At 46.6% G+C, this 24,054-nt stretch overlaps 2 protein-coding genes across 4 annotated transcripts in view; both read left to right on the top strand.

Moving 5' to 3' along the window:
• The window catches only part of TRIP4 (thyroid hormone receptor interactor 4), a 39,364-nt gene extending 37,929 nt beyond the window's left edge, over positions 1 to 1,435 (top strand). Inside the window, exon 13 of the mRNA XM_080980400.1 lies at positions 977 to 1,435. Within this exon, the coding sequence (XP_080836526.1) occupies positions 977 to 1,044 (68 nt within the window). The 3' untranslated portion in view covers positions 1,045 to 1,435. The remainder of the gene's footprint in view (positions 1 to 976) is intronic.
• A 15,374-nt stretch (positions 1,436 to 16,809) lies between these two features.
• ZNF609 (zinc finger protein 609) overlaps positions 16,810 to 24,054 on the top strand; it is a 117,420-nt gene continuing 110,175 nt past the window's right edge. Inside the window, exon 1 of one of the 3 annotated variants that reach the window (XM_080980268.1) lies at positions 16,810 to 17,034. The gene's annotated coding sequence lies outside the window, so the exon portion shown is untranslated. Of the gene's footprint in view, positions 17,035 to 17,115; positions 17,228 to 24,054 lie in introns of those variants that run through there. The other 2 variants (XM_080980266.1, XM_080980267.1) reach the window with 2 other exon arrangements.

Raw genomic sequence — 24,054 nt, 5'->3', positions numbered from 1 at the left:
GTGATAACATTGCCTACACTTGATTCCCCACCCCTAAACCTGCCTCGAGGGCCTCTCACTAAGGATAGAGCTCAAAAGCCTGCTCTGCTGCAACAGGCTCCTGTTGTATCCTAAGTGTTATCTGTGGTGCAGAATTTTATCAGCAGCAGCAGCCTTTTCACCCTGTTCTTCAGCCAACAAAAGCAAATTTCACTGGCAGGGTCTGTCTACCTGTCCAGTTTGTCTTCCTCCCTTCATCCACGGATCTTACAGCCTTATGTGGCAGATTAGATGGTGGCTTTTCAAGAGCTTCCCAGTGACTTGGTCGCTGCACAATAACTCGAACCAGGGAGGTGACTTCAAAGCTTCCATTAATGTAAATAGGTTCTCATGACTGGAGTTGCCAAGGGAAAGAAGATGAGACGGAATTGCAGGATCACAGCACCTGGCGTGTTGGGCTTTCAGGCTGTTACCTGTGCCCTTAACTAACAGGTGTCGAAGCCTTTTGTCCTGAGAATGGCCATGCCTGTTTCCAGGATGCTCTACTGCCCTCTCTCTGCTCACGGCCCTGGATAAACTTGCCTGTCTTGCCCACGCCCGTCTTTCAAAATGTCTGGCAATTGTCCCTTAGCTTTCCTAGAGTGTACCAGCTGGCTTGTATCCACCCCTCAAACAGAGATTGCTTTCCTCTTTGCAGCTGCGACAGCAGAGGAGGTGGTGGCAGCAACGCTAGCCGCACTCCCCTCTCCAATCCCCTGGATTTCTTTTTCTCTCCCCACCGCTCGACACAATGCTTCACAGCTCCTTGCATCACAGGGCAGCAGTGGTGGGGTTTGGAAATGCCTGGTTCCTGAAGCAGGAAAATTGGATGTGACAGCAGCACACTAACAGGGGGAGACCTTGTTGCCTTCAGCTGATTTACATTGCAAATAACCTTTAAAAACAAGTACTCATGAGACTCCTCCCCCCTCCTCCCCGCTTCTTTCCTTTTTTACAGGGAAGCTGGATTCAAAAATTCATCAGGGAGCCAAGAAGGGATTAATGAGGCAGAAAGCAGTGGTGTGAGCCGGAGGGCACAAACACCACCCACCCACCCCACTCCCAGGCAAGAGAAGAATGGATCTGAACCTGACCACTGAGGCTGCTGGAGCGGAGGCCCCAGATACGTGAAGAGGGCATTCTGAAAATGCAGGCACTGACAAAGACGGATCCACCAGCAAAGGAGGGATTGCTGTTAGCTTGCATAAATATTAACAATCAAAGAGAGAAATTGGGTGCCGAGTTGTCTGTGGCCAAAGAGCACTGTGGGGAGCCCTGGAGGAGGAGGCCGGGATTATGGGCTAGCAGTATCTCTTCCGCCTTTGGCTGGCTTCAGGCCAAGCCAGAGGTGCTTTCGGAATTGGCCCTGTGCCAGAGCTTCAAATCATCACCCTATGCATTAAAGCTAAGCATCGTTTGGCTTTGTTTTCTTCTTGGCCTTGTTTCTTGCTGGGCACGGAACAGACGAGATCACTTTGCAGCAGGAGGGCTGGACCGTTAGCGCATCCTCCGGCTAACTGGCTTGGAGGAAGATGCGCTGTAAGTGCCTGAAGCACTGGCTTGGCATCAAGGCCTGCTGCAGTTATCTCCCACATGGGGCCAAAGGACCTGAGCTACGTTTCACCCTCTTATTAATTTCAAGCCTAAGGACAGGGCAAGGTGTCAGGGATGGAATGTGGTTGACTGCCAGCTCCTTGCTCTCTTGAGTTCTTGAACTAAACTGTCATCTTAAATCACCACTTCTGGTTTTTTATGTGAATGAACACACATAGACCACTAGCACTAGACAAGTAGACAGAGCTGAGTAACTGGTCCCTTCTCATCTGGGTGCATAAGTTTTAATCCTACATATTGCTGCCTGAATAAAATGGATGCCCCTCCACCCCGTTCTCTTTAATACTTTATATTTAGCAAAGTGCCGTTCTCCTTGCAAACTTGCTCTATCTCTGTTACGAATGGTTCTCTCTCCTGTGAATTGCCCCTATCTCTGCATTGTCTTGAGTGTCAAATGCTTGTATAGCCCAACATTTTTCTGCATGGATATTGCTACCATTGCTCTCCTAAACAGATAGCTGGCACTGACCAAGAGCGTAATTTTTGGTACTTTTGGCTTGCAACAAAGGCTATTATGCTAGCCATTCTGGTAAAGTGTGCAGAGCTGGCCTTTGTTCCTATCATAGCTATGTGGCTGGCCTTATATCTGGGCACTTGGTTCTTCGCCTGCGTACCCTTATGGTGCCTCTGTTCCTGCTAATCTTACAGCCAGGGTGGGAAACTCCTCCTGGCCTCCCCATGTTTTCTTGAAGCCACACTCACCTGCCCCCACCTCCCACTTGCCTTCATATGCAACATCACATGTGGGGCAGGTAGCAATACAGCTGGATCCTGCAGTTGGACATCAGGGTTGAGCCCCCTGAACATCAGCTGATGGGCAGGGAGCTTGGCCCTGCTTGGTTTGTGTGTGCCAGCAAGTAAGTCTGAGAGACAGGACATAGCTCAGTGGTAGAGCACATGCTTTGTGTTCAGAAAGCCCCAGATTCAATCCTCTGCATCTTTATGTAGGGCTGGGAGGGACCCCTCAATTTGAAACAGGAGAGCCTCTACCAGTCAGTGTTGTCTGTACTCAGCCAGATGGAGCAATGGTCTGACCTCGGTATGAGGCAAGCTACTAATAGTGCTGTGTTCTCACTGTGCTGTATAGCACTCCAATTGATTTCTCTTTACCGCCTCCTGCTAACTGCCACCTTGGCATCTGTAAGCTCACTACACTGTGAAAGCCAAAATGTGTCTCCACAAAGGACTGTTAAAGTCACCCATTCCAATCTTCTCAGCGCAGCATTTCTGCCAAGGAGCTGTTTGGAGAACTTATCCCATCTTCTGCTTCCAAGTTGTCACATGCCTTTTTGCCTCCTCTTTGTCCATCCTCTTACAGTCATCTTGTTTTCAACCAAATATCTATAAGGCCCTCTTTCTAGCACTCCTCCCACCGACGTTTCTCCTTCCTCAAAGCTCCTGTTTGGCTTCTGGTGTCTTGCCCTGCAGTGCAAATCTTGACTTCCACCTGCTGAGCAGGTGTGGGCTAGAGCCATAAATGTCTGGAAATCCCCTGTGTGGGTGCATGCACTGTTGATACATGCAGAAATGTGTAGCCCTTTGTGCTAGTGAGACGGCCTAGCAGAAAATGCTCCTGCTAAGAGCCTTCAGGGCAGATGGGAAACTGCCTAGAACAAAGCATGATCTAGCACCTCCTTTTAGCAAAGGAGCGGATTACTTCTCTCTCTCCCTCCCTCCCTCCCGCCCCGTGTGTGTGTGTGTGTGTGTGTGTGTGTGTGTAAAAGGGATTCTTTAACAGTTCGATTTCACTGCTGAATGATTCAGTCCTTGAGCAAGTGTGTAAAAAAAAAAGCAACAACTCAAGTGTTTTTCATGAACATGTGTACCCATACACAAGCTGAGACTGAATTGTTTTTATTTAATGTCTACCCCACTTTTCTGTATAAAATGACCAAAACGGCTTAGGGCTGAAAAGGCAGTGCTAACAGGCAGCATTTTAAAAGCTAAAGCAAGAGACTAAAACAACCATTTTAAACAACACCAACTGAAATAAAAAGGTCTTCAGCAGCAGTCCGAAACTGGAAAGAAAGAGAACCCAGTGGATCTCTACTGTGACAGTTTTCTGTAATCTTGGTGCCAGCACTGAGAAGGCCCCGTCTCGTACCCATCCATCCAATCTCGTGTATGGATGCTACAAGGAGCTGTGTCAGCTCCTACATGAGTCTTGCAGTAGCCTAGAAGCTGTCCCTCCATGGCAGGTCCCAAATCTTATTGGGCTTGTAGGGACAGCTGCAGATGAGGGTTGGCCCACCCATACGAGGCAAGGTGAGGAGACCGCATCCACTGGGTCAGCAGATCCTGATACAGATATTTGTTCCCCCCTTGCTACTGATGTGCATCTTCACACTTCTTCCCTGGCCTGGCAGGGTGTGTGTGTGTGTGTGGCATCATTTTGGCTCTGCTGGAAATAGAATCTCTTTGGGAACCACATGGTTGGGATTCCTCTTTGCATTCTACCTCAAAGTTTCCTCCACCCCTTTCTCTGTCATATCACAGCCCAGCTGTACAGATCCTTCAAAGAACTAGGCTGACAAATCTTCACTCACAGGCAAATGAAGTACATAAAAAGTGAGGGGTAAACAAGGCGAAGTGGGAATTTCTCTGATCTTCCCTTCGCTCCAGCACCACAACCCTGTCCCTCTGACAGAAAGTCAGTGCAAGAGGCACACACACTGCTAGCCTTGAGGGCTTGTCTCTTGGAAGGCAACATATCAGCTCTGCTCACCAGGAACGTCTATCTGAGTGCAATGCTTGGAGCCAGGAAACTGGAGTCGAAGGAGAAATCTGACCCTTTCTGGAGATGACTGGTGATAGATACATGTGCATTGCACTTCTTGTTTTGGGATTTTCATTTCCCCCTCTTCCTTTCAAAGCTTTGATGAATCACTGTGAAATAATCATCTTTCCAACAAACCCTCCCCACCTCACATGCTGCAACCCTCGTACATATCCCTCCTTGCATAGCATAAATACTGTATTTATTTAATGCGTTCATATCCCTACCTTTTTCTCCAAGGAGCACATGGTTCTTCCTTTCCTCAATTAACACAACCAACAACACTGTAAGGTAGATTAGGCTTAGAGGCAGTGACTAGCCTTAGGTTACCCATTGAAATTCATAGCCAAACTTGATCTCTCGGGTCCTAGTTTGACACTAACCACTACACCACACTAGCTTTCTTTGGTTTAGTTTATTTTATTTAGACATCAGACCCAGGGGTGGGGAATTTTTTTCAGCTGAAAGACTGTGTTCTGGGCAGCTTCACAGGGGTGAGCAGAGACAGGGATGGAGCAATTAATTCACCCTTGTACAGCAGGCTAATTTCTACACACACACACACACACACCTTTCTGTCCTCCGTCTAGGCAAGCAAGTATTCAAGATTCCTTTCCAGGTAAGCAAAAGCACTCAAGGAAGATGTGATGCAAGGGCAGTGAGTGGTACAGCCTGGAAGGAGAGAGTGTATCTGTGCAGAGACAGTGGCCTGAGAAAGGGGAGGAGGGCAACCAAAATGGTCAAAGGCCTGGAAACGATGCCTTATGAGGAACGGCTAAGGGAGCTGGGCATGTTTAGCCTGGAGAAGAGGAGGTTAAGGGGTGATATGATAGCCATGTTCAAATATATAAAAGGATGTCACATAGAGGAGGGAGAAAGGTTGTTTTCTGCTGCTCCAGAGAAGCGGACACGGAGCAATGGATCCAAACTACAAGAAAGAAGATTCCACCTAAACATTAGGAAGAACTTCCTGACAGTAAGAGCTGTTCGACAGTGGAATTTGCTGCCAAGGAGTGTGGTGGAGTCTCCTTCTTTGGAGGTCTTTAAGCAGAGGCTTGACAACCATATGTCAGGAGTGCTCTGATGGTGTTTCCTGCTTGGCAGGGGGTTGGACTCGATGGCCCTTGTGGTCTCTTCCAACTCTATGATTCTATGATTCTAGATGTGCTGCAGTATAATCAGCCTCTTGGTTGCAGGTTTTACCTTGTTTCTTGGCTTTTTCCCAAATAGTGCTTCTTTTCCCAGAGACAAGTCAGGACACCAGTGATCTGATGACCTCAGATGTAAGAGGGAACAGCTAGAGATGGAATGCCCAAATGCACAGTCTCCAGTACCTTCAATTGTAAATTACTTTTGAGATGATCCCTTGTGTCATCTGCTTCTTCCTGCGGTTAACTAGCCATCTCATGTTAATTTGGAACTTTATGCATCCTACCCACTATACCTCAGTTGGCATGCGATGCCAAACCATGGTCTGGCATTACATGAGCATGCCTTGCGTCTGAAGAACCCTTGCTCCTCTCACCTGCTATGATTCTGTCCCCGTTTCAGGGTAAACCAGAGTTTCCCATCACACCTGAACTGGTGAACTATGGTTGTGAATTGGGGCTCTTGATTCAGTTATGCTTCTGAACTTTGACTTGGAGGACAAACCATTGTTTTCTGCTTTGGTGATTGTGAAAAACTCTGGTTTTGTTATGAAGCAGGAAGGAAGGATGCCAGCAGGGAGAGGAAGCACACCATCCCAAGGCTTGTTCGTGTAATACTGAAACATGGCTTGGTGTCATATGTGACCTGAGCTAATCATGCAGTATTACTGGGATGTTGGTGGAGAAAATTGGCATTTGGGTACAGTTTCAGTTGTAGCAGAAACGCATGTATCTGTGTGCTTAGAAGCTCCATATCAGGAACAAAATCTATTTGGCAGTTGAAGGCTGTTTCAGACTATCAAGAAAGACAGAAAGAATCACAAAGGAGGTGCCAGAAGGAGAAAAGCCATCTCAGAAAATGTTTCCAGGGAAAACAGTCTGCTTGGATTCTCTAGGACTTAAATTACAGCATGGAACTCCAGACAACAGGGTTGTGTTGTATATTTTTTAAACTAGCAAAGAAGAACAGGAGCCAAAGAAGAGCTCATTCTCTTGCGCTGTTAACATCTTCTGAAACAGAATTCCTGAGAATGGAAAATAGATTTACTGCAATGATAAATGGATAAAGCCCCATGGGCAGAATAAATTCCTTAGCAAAGTATTTTCACAGCTGGGAACTGAAACATAGGTATCTCTGCCTATCTTTCCATGGTGGGGATCAGGAGACGGACTACATAATATATAATGGTTTGAAAGGCCAGCCTAATCAAGAGAAGGAGAATCAAAAGGGTTCCAAAACAGCCAGGAAAATTAATTATCAGTTTAGTACCTTTTATAGGCAATATTCTAAGTTTTAAGCTATAGGATTGCCTATTATGGTGCTGTGGCCCATCCTCTTTCCTGACTGCTTGGGATGAAAGTGGCCTGAGTTCATGAGCTTCCTCTGAAACCCAGCCAAACCCCTGATGGGGTTGGCAGACTGTGGTCAGTCAGCCTTGGCTTTTCAACCAGCTGTTGAACTGGCTGCTAGCATCCATGCCTTGGTGGGTCAAAGAGAAGTCCTACCTCCACTGTCGTAGGCAGTTGTTGTTGACATCTGTCTGTCTCAATAAACAATGGAATGTGCCTCCAAGAGTGAAGTCAAACCACTGAGTTAGCAGCACCAAAGTGACCTCCCAGGGTGCAAACCTGGGCCTCACTGATGTGGTCCAAAGGAAAGTAGATCAATACGTTTGGCACCAGCTTGGCTGCAGGAGCTGCTGCAAGGAGGTGTACAAGGCGCCATCCAAACGTCTTAGGGACACCACTTTGGATTTGTGTAGGGTTTGCTCCTTAGCTTTTTCTTCTTCTGAATATATCCTGCAAGGCAGTGGAGGTTTGGGATCAGAGGTTTCCTTCTCCTAGATGGGCTGCCTTCCCAGGTAGATCCACCCCTTACTTTCACCCACAGCATGTGCAGAAACCACTTTCTGGACCATTTGACTCACTGTTGGTCTTGTCTGCTCAATCCACTGCAGCCGGTCTTCTCCCTAACTGTCTGATGTTTTGAGACACATCAGCTACCTTCACCTGGTTTAGCCAGCCTGTCAAAGCCGTTTCCTGGAGTGTGGACACTGTAGCACGCTGACAGCTGGGAGCCACAGGTGAGAGCTATATGATAGGTGGGGACCAAAGGTGGACAAGCTACCCCAGAAGGTAGTTCCCCACCAAAGGTACTACCCCTCCCCTAACACCCCACACACCTCAATGTCATAGACAGTATGCCCCTGAATACCAGTTTGTGGGCATCACAAGCAGGGAGGGTGCTGTTGTCCTCAGATCCCATTTCTAAGCATCCCATGGGTATCTGGTTGGCTACTGGGAGAACAGAATGCTGGACTAGACAGGCCATTGGCCTGATCCAGCAGGCCATTCTTATGTTCTTGAGCACCTTCACATAGATCTCTATAACCACTATAACCAAGGATGTTCCACTGAAATATGTGGGCCTCTTTGCGTGCCCAGCCCTTTGCATAAGGTAAAGGTAAAGGGACCCCTGACCATTAGGTCCAGTCGTGGCCAACTCTGGGGTTGCAGCACTCATCTCGCTTTATTGGCCAAGGGAGCCGGCGTACAGCTTCTGGGTCATGTGGCCGGCATGACTAAGCCACTTCTGGTGAACCAGAGCAGCGCACAGAAACACCGTTTACCTTCCTGCCGGAATGGTACCTATTTATCTACTTGCACTTTGACGTGCTTTCGAACTGCTAGGTGGGCAGGAGCAGGGACCAAGAAATGTGAGCTCACCCCGTTGCGGGGATTCGAACCGCCGACCTTCTGATCGGCAAGTCCTAGGCTCTCTGGTTTAACCCACAGCGCCACCCGTGTCCCTTTGCATACCATGGTTTTAATACACTGACATTTTAGGCAACTGTATGAGCCTCTGCTGTCTTGTCTTCCTCGCTTCTCCCTGCTACAACCACTTCCTTGTCTGCACATAAATAGATAGGTTTCCCCACCCTTTCAGCTTCTTTGATCTTGTTCCTTATCTTTCTCATTATCAACAGGAAAGCAAAAGGACGGATTTTAAATAGTTCTGCAGAAGCTCGGGATTGAAACAACAGGGACATAATCTAATTATGATGAGCTTCTTTTCATCCCAGCAGTTTCTTGCCGTCCACAGAACCAACATGTCTGTACTGCAGACACATATTTGTTTGCTTATTAATTCGTCTCTATTCTGTAATGAGGGAAGAGTTATTATAAATTGTTATTAGTAATAGTATTTTTGGTTAAAATGCTAATCCACTGATAAGGAAAAAACCAAATAAGGTATGCTGCACTGCCATTTATTTTTATCCCGCCTTTTCTCCAATTATCTCAAGGAACATATAAGGTCCCCTCTCACTTTATCCTCAGAACACCCCTGTAAGGTAGGTTAGGCTGAGACACTGTGATTGACCCAAGGTCACCCAGTGAGACTTATGGCTGAGGGGGGTTAGAGCAGGCTTCCTCAACCTCGACCCTCCAGATATTTTTTGGCCTACAACTCCCATGACCCCTAGCTAGCAGGACCAGTGGTCAGGGATGATGGGAATTGTAGTCTCAAACATCTGGAGGGCCGAGGTTGAGGAAGCCTGGATTAGAGCCTGGGACTCCCTGTTCATAGTTCAACACTCTAACCACTACACTACACTGGCTATTGCCTTCCCAACACTTTATCTAGAGATAATAATACCTTTGTGCAGCTATACATGTCTGGTTTTGCTTGTTGGTGTGTCTTCCCAAGGAGTCCCCTAGTTACACTGGTCTACATCTAGCTAGACCAGCGAGAGGAAAGGAAGGAAGGGGTGAGGAAGAAGACTTTGCTCCTTCCCCCTTCTCTCTATTGTTGCTCGTGCCAAGCTGGGCTCCTCATCAGCTGCACCAACAGTGGCACAACTGCCATTTTGGGCCAGCCCAGCTCAGATATGGGAACAAAGGTGCCCATTTGAAGTCCAAATGGGACAAGGAATACTTTTGTCCAAAAATGGGGCGATCTCGTTTTTCTAGGGACGGGTGGCAACCCTTTGCAGGTGTGATGGGAGAGACCTTTGTCCAATATCCTGGAAATCCACTGCCTGTCCAAGAAGGCAATAGCGGGTCAGATGGGCGAATAGTCTGACCAGGCATTGGGCAGCTTCCCTCTGCACCTGCGAGCTCACATATTTGCTACAAGAGAGACACAGACTTACTGCAGTCTGGAATGTAAAGAGCTGACCTGCCAATAAATTACTGCTTGACAATTCCTGCTGTGCGCCATGCCGCAGGTGATTGTTCTGCACTAGAATCTGGCTGTGATCCCTCTAGGCCACTTCACACTGATGCCTGCTCTTGACAGCTAGCAATTGTTTCCCTCTGAAATGTCCCAAGTGCACTTTGTGCAGAGCCAGTCATTGTTCACTTCCCCCACCCATGTCGCTGGGAAACTCAAACCTGCCTGCCTTTTCTTACAAAGGACTAGGAGCCCAGGAAGCACAGCTACCTGGTGAAGGAAGAGGAATACCTTGGGGAGGTGAGAAGGTGATCCTTAAATCTTTGGATGGGGGGACCTGCAAACCTCCCGCTATTATTGGACTCCAACTCCTACCAATCCCATCTGGCATGGCCAATGGTTGGGACGCGGGTGGCGCTGTGGGTTAAACCACAGAGCCTAGGACTTGCCGATCAGAAGGTCGGCAGTTTGAATCCCTGCGACGGGGTGAGCTCCCGTTGCTCGGTCCCTGCTCCTGCCAACCTAGCAGTTCGAAAGGATGCCAAAGTGCAAGTAGATAAAGAGGCACCGTTCCAGCGGGAAGGTAAATGGCATTTCCGTGCGCTGCTCTGGTTCGCCAGAAGTGGCTTAGTCATGCTGGCTACATGACCCGGAAGCTGTACGCCAGCTCCCTCGGCCAATAAAGCGAGATGAGCGCCGCAACCCTAGAGTCGGTCACGACTGGACCTAATGGTCAAGGGTCCCTTTACCTTTATGGCCAATGGTCAGGGATGATGGGAGCTGTAGTCCAGCAACATCTGGAGGGCCACAGGTCCCCATCCCTTCTTAAAGCAATATATGCACACTTTGGGTGGCATGCAATACCGAAAACCAGCCGTTCCTTAATTGGATTGCTGCCTTAGGCTCCTTTGGGAGAAAGGGCAGGAAATAAATTTAATTAATTAAATCAATAAATAACTGCTGTTTCTCATACAGCTGCTCGACTCTAACAGCCCATCTGCACTGTCAGACTGCTTTAAACAGTCATGGCTTCCCCCAAATAATTATGGGAACCGTTGTCTGTTAAGAGGAGACACCTAATATCAGACAGCTGCCATTCTCAGAATGCCTGGGAAGAGGGGCTTATTGTTAAACCACACAGATCATTGTAGATCTGTGAGGGGAATAGGGATCTTCCAATAACTTTCCTCATCCTTAGCAAACTACAATTCCCAGGATTCCTTGTGGGAAGCCATGACAGTTTAAAGTGGTAAGATACTGCTTTAAATGTATAGTGCAAATGGGTCCTAATACTGATGTTAAAAGTCAAATTGGACTTGCAGCCTGAAGCAGGTCTCCATTCTGAATATCTGACGGAGAGAGAGCGAAACTGAAATTCCTTGAGTAAAACCCACAAATGTGTGATAAATAGGCAGAGAGTCTCATTCAGGGAAGATGGTGGAGGAGAAAAACCCTGTAACTGCTTGTCAGGCTTCCAGATTACTGGCCTCTTAATATCCCCCCCCCCCAAGAGCTACCTAAAGTCCCTCAAATATAATAGGAGGTTCCTCCTGTACAGGATTTTAGATTATAGGAGGTTCCTTAAGTTCTTCAAAGACTGTAGGAGTCTAGACAGATCAAATGATAGGATATATGCTGGACTAGATAACCCTATGTATTTCTCACAGTGATCTACTAGATTCCCCCAGTAAGCCCACAAGCAGGACATGAGCATAACAGCCTTCTCTGGCTGTCCTTCCCCAGCAGCTGGTATTTGGAGACAGAATGCTAGCTAAAATTCCTTAAAGATTATAGGAGATGAAGTTCATTACTTTTGAGTGTTCTCGTTCTCTTTTCCTTCTTTACCCTGAAGGAAAACTGAATCTCTTCCAGACTCTGCCAGTCAATACGGTAAGGCCAGGTCTATTAAGTGACCTTTCACAGCCATTTTTCTTCCATTTGAAGTGTCTTAGGTCTTACACAGAATGGGGGGTGGGGGTGGAATCTGTTTAGCCACTCCTGGCAAATTGGTGTTAGGTATGAGAGAGTAAAGAGAGAAGAATGCCGGAAGGGGAGTGCCTACAAATATTCACTCACATGGTAACTACCAGGGCAGCAAAGGTGGGGCAGAAGCTGTAACGGAAAAACAGGGCTGTGTTTATTTAAGTCTGCTTAAGTCTATGTGTGCGCGCGCACACACATACAGATTGGATGCTCCCTTCAGTGCCTGCTTCCATTCGTTCAGGTTTTATATAGGAATACAGGTATAGGAAACTGCCTTGTATTGAATCAGGCCCTTGATCCATCCGGCTGATTGTTGTCTACACTGACTAGCAGTGCCTCTCCAGGATTTTGGACACGGTCACTCCCACAGTCCCACCTCTACCTGGAGATGCCGAAGATTGCACCTGGGATCTTCAGCCTGCATAGCTCTACCAACGAGCCATAGCCCCATAGGTTGCATTTCGGCAACCCATTTCACAGCTTCCACGCACCCAGTGCAGTAGACTAGTTGCTACACACACTTTCACCCCTTTGTCCTCATTCCAGGCAAGCAAGGGTCACTATCAGAGTTCAAGGACACATTTGGCAACAAACAAACAAAAACACTACTTAAGCTTCTGGTTATGAAATGGGGCATGTCCTGGGCAGAAGGGGAGGATGTGGTATGGGGTAGAGTCCTGAGGGCCATTTAAGATGCATAGAGGGCCACATTTGGCCCCTGAAGTCCCATACTCCTGGCTTGAGGGCATTATGGAAATTTCAAATGGTGGCTCCCAGACCCAGCACTAAAGGAAAACGAGTTGTACCCAAACACTTTGTTTCAATAAAGGTCCAGAAAGTCTAGTTTAATACAATGATGAAAAACTATTCAGAGCTACCATTTTATATTTAATACTATCTGCTTGCTCACCGCGTTATCCAACAGGTCTTTCAGCACTTTTATAGAATGCTACCTGCTTGTTTGCTACCTGATCCAATAGTCTATTATATAATTGGGAGTCAATTTATTGTGTTGAAGGACTATTAACAGAGTGGCAACTGCAGCTCTCCAGAACGTTAGCATGATTTGACCCGGATCTTGTGAACGTATCCCAGAATTGCAGGTGTCACTTTGGAAAAGTTAGAGAGGCTTATTCTATCTTTTGTCCCCTCCCCACCAGCAGAATAAATGATTGAACAATCCCACAGGAAATGTGACAGTCTGGACCCTTCCATTTTATAATACTAGACTGTATGAAGATGCTTGAAGCAAAAAGACTAACTCAATTTCAACAAATGTATATTACAATACTGAAAACAAAAACTTTTTTTTTTAAAGGATGGAACAGATTTTTAGGATCTTGAACATACCCTTTTCTCTGCCTGCCAAGTGTAATCATAGAAAGTGTACCTCTTTGGCCATAGGCCAGCTGCCACCGAGTGCATCTCAGTTCTGCAAACTGTCTGTATCCTTATGGTTTTCATTGCTGCTAATGGTGTACAAATTGCAAAAGAATCAGTTTCATTCCAAGCTGCAGCTGGCATTATGAAAAGGCTTTTGGTTTTTGCAGGGAGGCCCAATGAGGGTGCAGTCTTACTTACCTGGGAGTGAGTCCCATTCAACTCAGTGAGACTTACACCTGCATTTACAGGATTGTGCTGTTAAGTCCTAAAGAGGAAATATACTATTGGTTGTGTATATTGTAGAAACCAAAACTGCACTGTTTGATGCTTTGACTGCCAGCCTGGTTTGGAACATCCAAAACAGGCCTGGGGAGGCTTTGACTCAAACAGCTGCAACAAGCCAAGAGAGCCTATTTTGTGGAACTAGACATATTCTGAATAGCTCTCCCAACAGCTGTGAATGAGATAATGTACTGCAACCTGAAGCCAAGCCAAGCCAGGCCTAATCTGCAGAAGTCTGATGAAGTTCTTGAAAGGCAATAAATCTCCCCTGGTTACAAAGATGCATGTGGCTGTGGGTCAGACGGCCTGCGCTATTCCCCTCACAGGCGTAAGCAGTTTTATTTATTGCATAACTGGACAGAACAATCTAATCAGCAATCAGTCTTGTAAATCATGACACAGTGTGGAGATGGTGAGCTCTCAGCTAGGCACTGCTTACAGCTGAGTAAGGAAAGCAGATCATTCCCCTGCTGCCTCCCTTTTCTTCCTTCTCTCCCCAATTCCAGTGCCAAGTCTAGAGCAGAGAGCATAAATGCAATGAGCAGCGCAAGTTGTAGTGTAACATGACATACCTTTTCTGCAGTCACCACAAGATTACACTCTGCTCCTTCTAGGGGAAGAGAGGACATGTCTCTTGTCAAGCTTCCATTTAATAGGGTGTGTGCTGGAGAAGGTTGTAGTAATTGGTAATTATAGTTAAATGTTGTCTCCAGTTATTATATGTTAGAATTATGACTCCACCCTTTAGTTTGTTACTGTGTCAGTATCATTTTCACTAAACAATAAATAATCAATAAACAGCTCCCTGTTCTGGGCCTACAATGTGTGTAACCTTGTCTAATATTAATTCAGCAGTGGTGACTAGAAAAATCTTATTGTATCGGTTTATGGGGTAATCGAGAAAATTTAATCCAGAAATAGAAGAAGGGCATCAATATGTAGAAAGACTAGGCCCTCCAATCACTCCCTCTAACAGTGAACTCTGATGGTGAGTGTCAACAGGACTGGACCCAAAACAAAACACAAGAACATAAGAAGATGCCTTGAAGATGCCTGTTTAGGGAAGTTTTTTAAATGTTTAATGCTGTAAAGGTAAAGGTAAAGGGACCCCTAACCATTAGGTCCAGTTGTGACCGACTCTGGGGTTGCGGCGCTCATCTCACTTTATTGGCCGAGGGAGCCGGCGTACAGTTTCCAGGTCATGTGGCCAGCATGACTAAGCAGCTTCTGGCGAACCAGAGCAGTGCATGGAAACGCCGTTTACCTTCCTGCCGGAGTGGTACCTATTTATCTACTTGCACTTTGACATGCTTTCGAACTGCTAGGTTGGCAGGAGCAGGGACCGAGCAACGGGAGCTCACCCTGTCGTGGAGATTCGAACCGCCGACCTTCTAATCGGCAAGTCCTAGGCTCTGTGGTTTAACCTACAGCACCACCCGCGTCCCTGTTTAATGCTGTGTTGTGCTTTTAATATTTGGTTGGAAGCCGCCCAGAGCGGCTGGGGAAACCCAGCCAGATGGGCGAGCTATAAATAATAAATTATTGTTGTTGTTGTTGTTGTTGTTGTTGTTGTTGTTGTTGTAGTACTGGGGGCAGACCAATGGTCCATCATTTCAGGACTGTTGGCATTGTCTGGCTCTCCAGGGTTTCAGCCAGGAGTCTCTATCAGATATGCCACGGACTGTAACACCCTGGGACCTTTTGCAAGTAAGATAGATGCTGTACACTTGAGGTACCCTTCCTCTGAGATATGAGGGCTGCTGAGAAACAAGAGTGGGGAGTGACAGCATGCTCAGTAGAACCATGATGTTTGCAGAAGTACAACACAATTTTGAAAACACACACGGGTTAAATAAAACCCTAAGGAGGACTGAGTATGGAGGATTGAGCAAGGAGGAATGTAGCCGTGGAATTGCTGGTTGTTGTCAGGGAAAGAAAGGAGGAGGGGTGAAATGTTCTGCTTGAACTCCTCACAAAGGTTATGATGCCCAGAAGAAGAGCATTTCTGGCTAAAGAGGCACTCCTGTAAGGGTGTGAAGGTACTCTGCAGCTTATTGCAGCAGGTGCCACTTCTGAGTCACTTCCAATAAAATATGGTTAGACTCTGGCTTGCTCTACACACAGTAAAGAGTAACTGAGCTGTGGACTGCAGCTGAAGAATGTTGTGTCCTCTCACTTCAAAAGCCCCTGCCTGTGGAAAACTAGCTTCCAAGTTCAGAGTTATTCAGGCCTTCACCATATACTCAAGGTCAACAGCTGTCCTTTGGGTTAATCCCAAAGAATGATCTCTTCCTTGTTTCACAGTCAGGATAATAATTAGAGTATATTGTATTTTTATTAGGATAGTTGCAACACTGGGCTGATTAAAAGCTTTTTCAGCCCATCTAATCAATTAATCAGCTAAAAAGGTGCTCCCAATTCATTGAGCAACATATTCACCAGGGATACAGTGAAGTCCTAAGCCACTCCTACTATCTTCATTGGGTCTTATTCTTTTTAGCAAGTGGGCTTTTGGGCTACGAGTGAGGATTCTCCTTCATATAGTTCAGGGGTGAGGAGCCTGTGGCTCTCCTGGTGTTAGAATCATAGAATTGTAGAGTTGGAAAGGACCATCTAGCCTGCAGTGCAGGCATCTTTTGCCCAACAGGGATCATGAACTCAAGACTCTGAGATTAAGAGTCTCAGGCTCTACCAATTCCTGAGACTCCAGCTTTTCAGGTGTAAAAATGGCGTCAGGAAAATGTCAGGGAAAACCTGGATGCATGGTAGTGTGATGGAAAAAATTATGGGGTCTTCCTTAAAAAAGCTCAACAACTTTGCAGGCGTCAGGAATTTCACTTGTTGAAATATGGCAACCCTTACCACTGCCGCCACCACACTACAACGTCTGTAATCTCTGACCACCGGCCATGCCTTCTGCAGCAGAGGGGATTTGTAGTCCAGCAACACCTGGAGGGTCGCGGGCAGCCCTCCTTGATCCAGTCCGGCTCTTCAGGTAAGGCTGCACAGCCGATGCACGTTTACTCGAGAGTAACCAGCCTTGCAATCAGCAGGGGCAAACTCTGAGCGTCCTTGCCTTGAACTGGGTTTTTTTTGGTTGCAAAACTGGATCATTTGAAATTAAGGGGCCCGCGCAGTCCGCTAGAAACTCGCTTTGTAGCCTTCTGGAGTTGCGGATCATCCCCGCTACCCCCCCCCCCGCTTCCCTTCCTCTTCCTCGCGCAGGAACTTTTCCTTCCGGAGGGTTGTCACCCCTTCCCTTCACTCCGCGCTCCGGGTTTTCCTTCGGTTCCCAGGAGGAGCGGCGCATAAAACCGAGCCCTTCTCCCGGCTTTTCCTTCCCGCTCCTGACTCCTGCCTCCGCGTTTTCCCGCCACCCTCAGATCCGGGGCTTGAGCTCAGCGATACTCAGCGCCCCTCAGCTGCCCCCTCCCTTTCTGGCGGCGGCGGCGGCGGCGGCCGCGCTGAGGGAGGGCCGAGCGGAGCCGAGAGCCGGGACTGCGGCGCGCCAGACCTCCCCCTTTCCTCGCTTCTCCTCAGGCGGCCATGGCGGCGGGGCCGGGCCCTTAAGGCGACGGCGGCGGCGGCGAGGTAGTCGCGCGGCTCCATGGAGGAAGCGGCTGAGGGGCGCGCCCGGCACCGGCCGGAACCCGAGGGTGAGTCTGAGGAGAGAAAGACGCGGGGGGGGGGAGGGGAGGGAGGCAGGGAAACGGCAGAGGCTCGTGCGCGGGGCCGGGGAGCGAGCGAGCGAGCGAGAGGGCGCGCTGGGGCTGGGCTGCTCATGGCGGCGCCACACCAGGCCCCGGGCCTCCTTCCACGCTTCTTGTCAGGCCGGAGGAGCCAGAGTCGGTGAGGAGATTCTGCCCCCACCCCCCGAAAAACAAAATACGGGTTAAGATCCCTTCTCCAATCCAAGTGGATCGCGACCTCCTCGCTCACCCTCCCCTCGAGGACCTGCAAGAGGGGGAGGGGGAGCCTTTCTCCCCGCCTCTTCCATGATGGGCGCCCGTGTGCGCGCGCGCGCGTGTAATGGTGGTGGTCTCTACCTGCTTCTCCACTTTCCTTGCTCACCCCCCCGTCCTCCCCCTCCTTTCTCGCCCCCTCCCCCCCCCCAAACACAACACATTTGAAGTCTCGAGACCAGGTAACAGTTCCCAGAGTGGGGGGGGGGGCGAAGGGGGAGGGGTGCTAAGTCTGTTGCATCAGCAACAACAAAAGGAGCCTTGTGGCACCTTGGAAATGTTGTGGTGGCGGACGGCTTCCTTTCGGGCTCTACGGCGGACGGGTTCGCGTGGAGTTGCCGCCGCTGCCGCCCGCCCGCCCGCGCACTCGCTCGCACAAAAGCGGGGCTTGTGCTCCCGAGCACTTGGGGGTCGTCGGGGGGCAGCGCCGTGTCAGCCAGCCGTGGGGTGGCCCGAGAGAGAGAGAGAGAGAGAGAGGGATGGATAGACCTGCACTGAATGTGCCGGCACCTAATGTCCGACAGCATGCAGGTCCAGATGAGGGGCTAAAACTGTTACCGTGAATGCATGCATGCGCACATGTATGTGGGCATCCTTGCGGTGCATCTGGAAACTTAACAGATGGGTTGGGGCAGAAGCTTGCTTAGACTCCAGTGTACACAATGGTCTGGAATTGCGTGTGACCTGGTTTCCTTCATGCTGAATGTGGAGCCTTTTGTGCACAGAGGGCATGGCCAGGGTCACCATGAAATGTCACTGGAGGCAACCACAATTAGCGAACTGGTATGAGTAGTCATACATTTGATTAGAGGCAGGTTACATGTTTGTGTACGTGTGTGCCACGAATCCTTATCGTTTGGGGGTGTTTCACAATAACCTCCAGTTTCCTTGGAGGATCAGGGTCTGCTTTTGCGTTATATTCAGAGTAGATTTATGCGAACAGCCCTTGGGTGTGTGTGGGTGTTGCCTGTACAACTGTTGTGAGTTCTGCAGCCTTGATGGGACTTCTCAGAGCTTCTGCTGTTGTAGGGGCAGTGTGAAGCATCCTCATGCAAGTGATCTGTTAAGCATCATGCACAAGCTTGTCACAAGCTGGTCCCAAACACTTCTGAGGTGAATACCTGGGGGCTGTTGTGCTGTCAACTGGCAACTGATGACTCATCTTGAGCATATAATTGAAAAGCATTGTGTCAATAGGTAGAAATTTCTTATGGTGTTTTACATGTGATTGGGCACAGATTCAGAGAAGTTGCCATTTGGTAGCACAGTCATCAGGTAAACCAGTCCAAAATCAGTTTCAGGTAGTCACACATGGAGGTAGTTATTTCAAGGTATGTTTGGTATTATAGGTTCTTGTGTGTGTTTCCATATAGACATCTGTTTTTGAGGAAGTAAAGCTGCTTCCATTTTCTGTTTACTACTGGGTGTTATCAAGATGCCCTACTTAGCCTGAGAGATAAACCCAGCTTTGCCTGACATACCTGTGGGATGTGTGCAGTGCAAGTGATGCTCTTGCAAACTTCTTGCCTAGAAGAAATTGAGTGGTTGACTGTAGGCTGGTCGCTCCAGTAGTAAAACCATGCAGCTACTTTCAATATTTATTAGAATGGTACAAAATCACAGATGGTGTTCTGAATGAGTTGTCTTACTGTGTAATGTACAGGTTGGTTGTGTTTCTGAACAGTGATGCATTGAGAACATGGTTTTCAAACCTTTTTTATCCCTGCAGTGTTTCTAGATGTCCTTGCTGCTTCTGTGCCTGAATTATGCCTGTCTCTAGAGTGCGAAATGACAGCTCCTCATTGGTGCCCTGGATGGGAAGAAGTGAAGGCTGCTTAAAGACTGCTTTAGGAGGAAATGAGTGGGCAGGTTGAAATGGCCTGTTAAAATGAATCCAGGATAGTATGTGTCTGATCCCTGCTGGGTGCTTAAATTTTTCTGCCTACGTTTGTGATTTATACTTCTTGAGATGGCTATTTGACTGGTACATAAGAATACTGTCAAGGTTTCCTTCTTCTATAACTATAGCCATTGCTGTGTAAAAATGGTTATTTGATGTATACCCTTCACTATTTTGTGGGCTCAGCACAAAATCCTTCTAGGAATGCATGGGTTGTGAACCCCTGCAAGAGGTTAATAATCTTTAGATTACGCTGTAACCATAACACATAGTAAAATAGGAGCCATGATTATTTCCAAAACCACTGTTCTCAAGTTTGAATTTGTAAAGTAGGTGGTTGTGGTGCTAGTAGCTAAATTATTATGTTGCCCTTCTGAGTGGTGTGACTGTAATGTGGTTCTTAACAACTATAATGCATGACATCAGTGATAGACTTAGCTCAATATCCTAATTCTGCAATCCTAAACTCTTGCTAGTGAATAAACCAAATTAAAGAAAGTGCAATTTCTGAGTAAGCAGGCATAGAATAATACTGTAAACTTAATCAATGACTTTGCTCATTCTAATGCTGTAGCATTCTGCAATTCTTTGGTATCCTTTGGACTTAAAGGGCAGATCATGATCAAGGTTTCGTGTGAATCCTAGTGAATGCAGTGCTGCCACCTTCATTGTAAAAACCGATCACTTAAACTATTTTACAGCTAGTGGTTGTTCTGGGGGGGGGGGAAACATTCCTTGTTAAAAGGTTTGCTTTGAAAGCTAGTGTACTAATTAGATAATTCATATTAACATATTTTAAGCATGTTAAATATTTGTGACCTACACTTTTGCTCTATGTGTTTACCCACTTTATTGTTAATAGTCTGTTTGTCCCCTTGCCTGAAGTTCAGGTCAGACTCTAGCATTTCTAGGATTGAAAATCTTACTAAAAAGGAAAATCTATATTACATTAACTATTTTCTAATCATTTGGTTTGGAAGCAGATTTCAAGGGTTGTGTATTGGTGTCAATAGTTCATTAATGTTACCTAATATTTTGTTTGAATTCCTAGAAGTTAAGAATGAATGAAAATCTTGTCTATGTGGCTGTGTGACATTTTTTCAGATTTGGCAGTTGAAAAGAATCTTAGAGATACTTTGTTTCAAGATGTAACGAATTTTGTAGCTTTGTTTCTTGCAACGTCTCCATTGTCCAAAATGAGAAATTGCAGACCTTGGATGTCCAATGGCCCTGCTGATTCTCTGGCAGGCTTCCATTTTCTAATAAATATGAAGAGAGCTGTATCTTGTTTTCCCCCCCAAAAACAAAACCTTTAGTTAGCTCTTGATTATTATTCTTGGCAATCTAAACTCTCTGTGGTTTTCTTCATTAAGATTGTTTCATGTTGAAAAGGATGTTCATATTTTCTAAAAAAAAATATGCTTCTACTATTACTGGTATTGGCTGCATTCAGACAATCTTGACTTAATAAGCTGAGATATGAAATGATGCTTTTGGCTGTGCACATAAGCCAGGATATAAAGCCAATTTAAATCCATGTTTTAATATCCTAGCTTATTCCAAAACTGTTAGTTTCCTGGTTCAGACAAAATGGGAACTATAGTTAACGGAAGGCTTCCTGGTTTGTTTGCTGACTTGCACAAAGGGTTGTAGTGTGTAACCAAAATATCTTTCATGTCTCTGTTCACTAAGCAAAGAAATTATCATCCAAACATGACCATTATTTTAGATTTTCTATCGCTTTTGGTAAGGATTGCTAATGCTCATAATCCATGAACACTACATCTTTATGGTAAAATGCAATGTGATCTGATGCATCACTACCTTCCCAAATCCAGGTAAGGAGGCACTGGGCTTTGGGAAGAAGGTGCAAGGCTCTGACAGGGTCCTAGAGTTCTCCTTCCCAAGATCTAGTGCTTTCTCGGCTTTGGAAAGGAGATGGGAAGGATCTAAGACCCTGCCTGATCCTCGTGCCTCCTTCTCAAAGCCTGGTGCCTTGCTTACCCAGCTTTGGGAATGCAACGCACATTTCCATATCAAAATTATTCTTGTAGCCCTCTTGGTATGAAACGTTGGACCACCCTGTGATGGATCATCATAGAATTTTCAGGTTTGAAGGAACCCAAAGGGCATCTAGTCCAACTCCCTGCAAAGCCGGAATCGCAACTAACAAATCTCTGACAGATGGCCATCCAATCTTCTTGTTAATCTGAAACTGTAAGGTTGCCTTTTATCCTGTATTTGACTATTTTTACCACAATGATGTGCTTATACTTAGGGAAGTTGCATCCCACTTTATGCCAATCTGTAAGTTGTTAATAAGTACAGTCCATGTTGAATCAATTATACAAGGAATCTGATTCATATTCATGAGGATTTTAGTTCTAACATAATTTCTGTAATGGTTGTGGAGGTGACATTTCAAAGCACATGGGTAGTAGTAAATTCTCAAATGTTCAGGGGGACCGGTACTGCTACCTTTTCTTCCATATATCTGATCATAGCATCATACTTCTCTCCAAATATTTCAGAATCTTGTGTACCTCTTCAAAATAAAATGTGAAAGATAAGCAACATGGTGCAGAATAAGCAAATTCTGATAAAATGCTGTATTTAACTTGCAGTGTTAAATACAGTGTTAAATAGTGTGTAATTTGAGGGTGGCAGAGTGACAACTAGAAGTTCCACCAATAGCAGTTTTGGACAGGCATGCATAAGATGGCAACTGAATAGGTGGTTGTCTGCTCTGTCTTAGTAAGCACTAAGAAGTTTCCAACTGGTGCTGACAGTAAAAATGAAATTGGTACCCAAGCCCAATACTTTGGGTTATTATTGGGCACTGTAAACTACCGTATTTTTTGCTCTATAAGACTCACTTTTTCCCTCCTAAAAAGTAAGGGGAAATGTGTGCGCGTCTTATGGAGCGAATGCAGGCTGCGCAGCTATCCCAGAAGCCAGAACAGCAAGAGGGATTGCTGCTTTCACTGTGCAGTGATCCCTCTTGCTGTTCTGGCTTCTGAGATTCAGAATATTTTTTCTTGTTTTCCTCCTCCAAAAACTAGGTGCGTCTGGTGGTCTGGTGCGTCTTATAGAGCAAAAAATACGGTAATTTGCTTGTATTTATTGAATCAATACCCTGCTATCCTGCTCTTCAATAATTTCAAAGCGAGTAATCACAAAGATAAACACAGTATAATTAAGAAACACAGAAATTCAGCAATAAAGCATTTCCATCATGGTAGCATGAGAGTGGGCTTTTTCAGTGGCTGTTCCCCACTTGTTTTCCTCAGGGTGGATTGCCTTGTGCCATCCTTACCTATTTTTTCCCCAGACCTTTGGCCCTTAATTTGAAGAGTTTTAAGTACTTACGGATTCTTTTAGTGGGGCTGGATCTGTAATATTTGTATTGATGTGCTTTTAGGTTTTTATTGATGGTTTGTTTGAACTGGTTTGATTGTTTACACTGTGTTTGTAAGTCACCTTGAGTTGCATGTAAGGAAAGTATTTTATCTATCTATCTCTCTATCTATATATCTATCTCCTTAGACATCCTGGACAAATAGAGGTTGTCTTTAGGTGGTAGAAATCCATCAAAGTGAGTTTCAGGAGACTAATCCATGGCAGGGTGCCATAATCAAGGATTACTCTTTCCAGCAATCACCTGCTTTGGAGGCACCCTCTGAAGGGCCTCTAAATATGAACTTGGTGTACAGATAGGTTCATATAGCTGTACATGATTTGGTAGATGCTTGCAAACTTTGAAGTGTACCCTGTATTTCTTAGTGGTAAATGGTTGACTGTTGGGATTATATTACAGTTTGCTTCTGGGCAAACATTCACCAGGAAGTTATGCTGAAATATTTCTGTCTTTCTTTTCACCTTGTTTAGCTGTCTTAAATCACTAGATCAAAGTTGGGGAATTGTATCCATCCAGTGGATCACATTCCAAAATCCTCCACCCCTTGCAGGTCACAATTGATAGGTGAACAGGTCCACCCAGCTGTCAATCACCTAGCAACATAATGACATCAGGTGACTGACACTTGTTAAAGTTCAAAGGAAAATGCTGTAACCAATGATCAGCTAAGTGGTGGTTACCACAATCATATTTGAAGATGTGATTTCAGTGCCAGCCATCTGATTGGCACTAGGAATACAAATTCTGAGAGACTTGCTCTGGAGAGAGAAAATGCTCCATTAAAAAACTGCATGTTTTTCCTTCTGCAGAAAAATCATCTAGTGCTTTGAACCCAAACCACTTCCTCCATCCCCTTTGACTGCACTAGTGAGTTCTTGACAGGAAAGCCTCTAGTGCAGGGGTCGGCAAGGTTTACCTTGTCTGGGCCAGTTCACTCCAGTGGAGATCTCTTCGTGGGCTGGATCGTGTGTGTGTGTGAGCGCACGTGCAGCCGTGATTTCTGGCACCTGCGTCTGCGCAGACACAATTTCTGGTGTCTGCATCTGCTCAGATGCGATTTTTTGTTTCTGAGCATGCAAAGACGTGATTTTCGGCATTGCGGAAGTGAGTCCCTGCACCACGCTGCGCTGGTTTAGCACAGTGCATGGGGACTCATTGAGCGGGTGGCTCTGTTCGGAGGTGGCTCGGGGGCACTGCCAGAGGAAGAGTGTGCGGAGCGCACTGGATCCCGGTGGGGTGACCCCCTGCCCATGCTGGGCACCATGCCACCCGCAGGTGGCACGCCATGCCCCCAGGATGCATGCCAGCCCCGCCCCCGCCTGCTCTCTGCCCCCTGGTGCCAGAGCATGAAGCTCCGCCACTCCTCGGGGGTCGGTTAAACAACCCCCATGGGCTG

The sequence above is a fragment of the Podarcis pityusensis genome, assembly GCF_964106645.2.
Source record: "Podarcis pityusensis genome assembly, chromosome: 14".
In the NCBI taxonomy this organism is placed as follows: domain Eukaryota; kingdom Metazoa; phylum Chordata; class Lepidosauria; order Squamata; family Lacertidae; genus Podarcis; species Podarcis pityusensis.
This window is presented reverse-complemented; position numbering and strand designations above follow the sequence as displayed.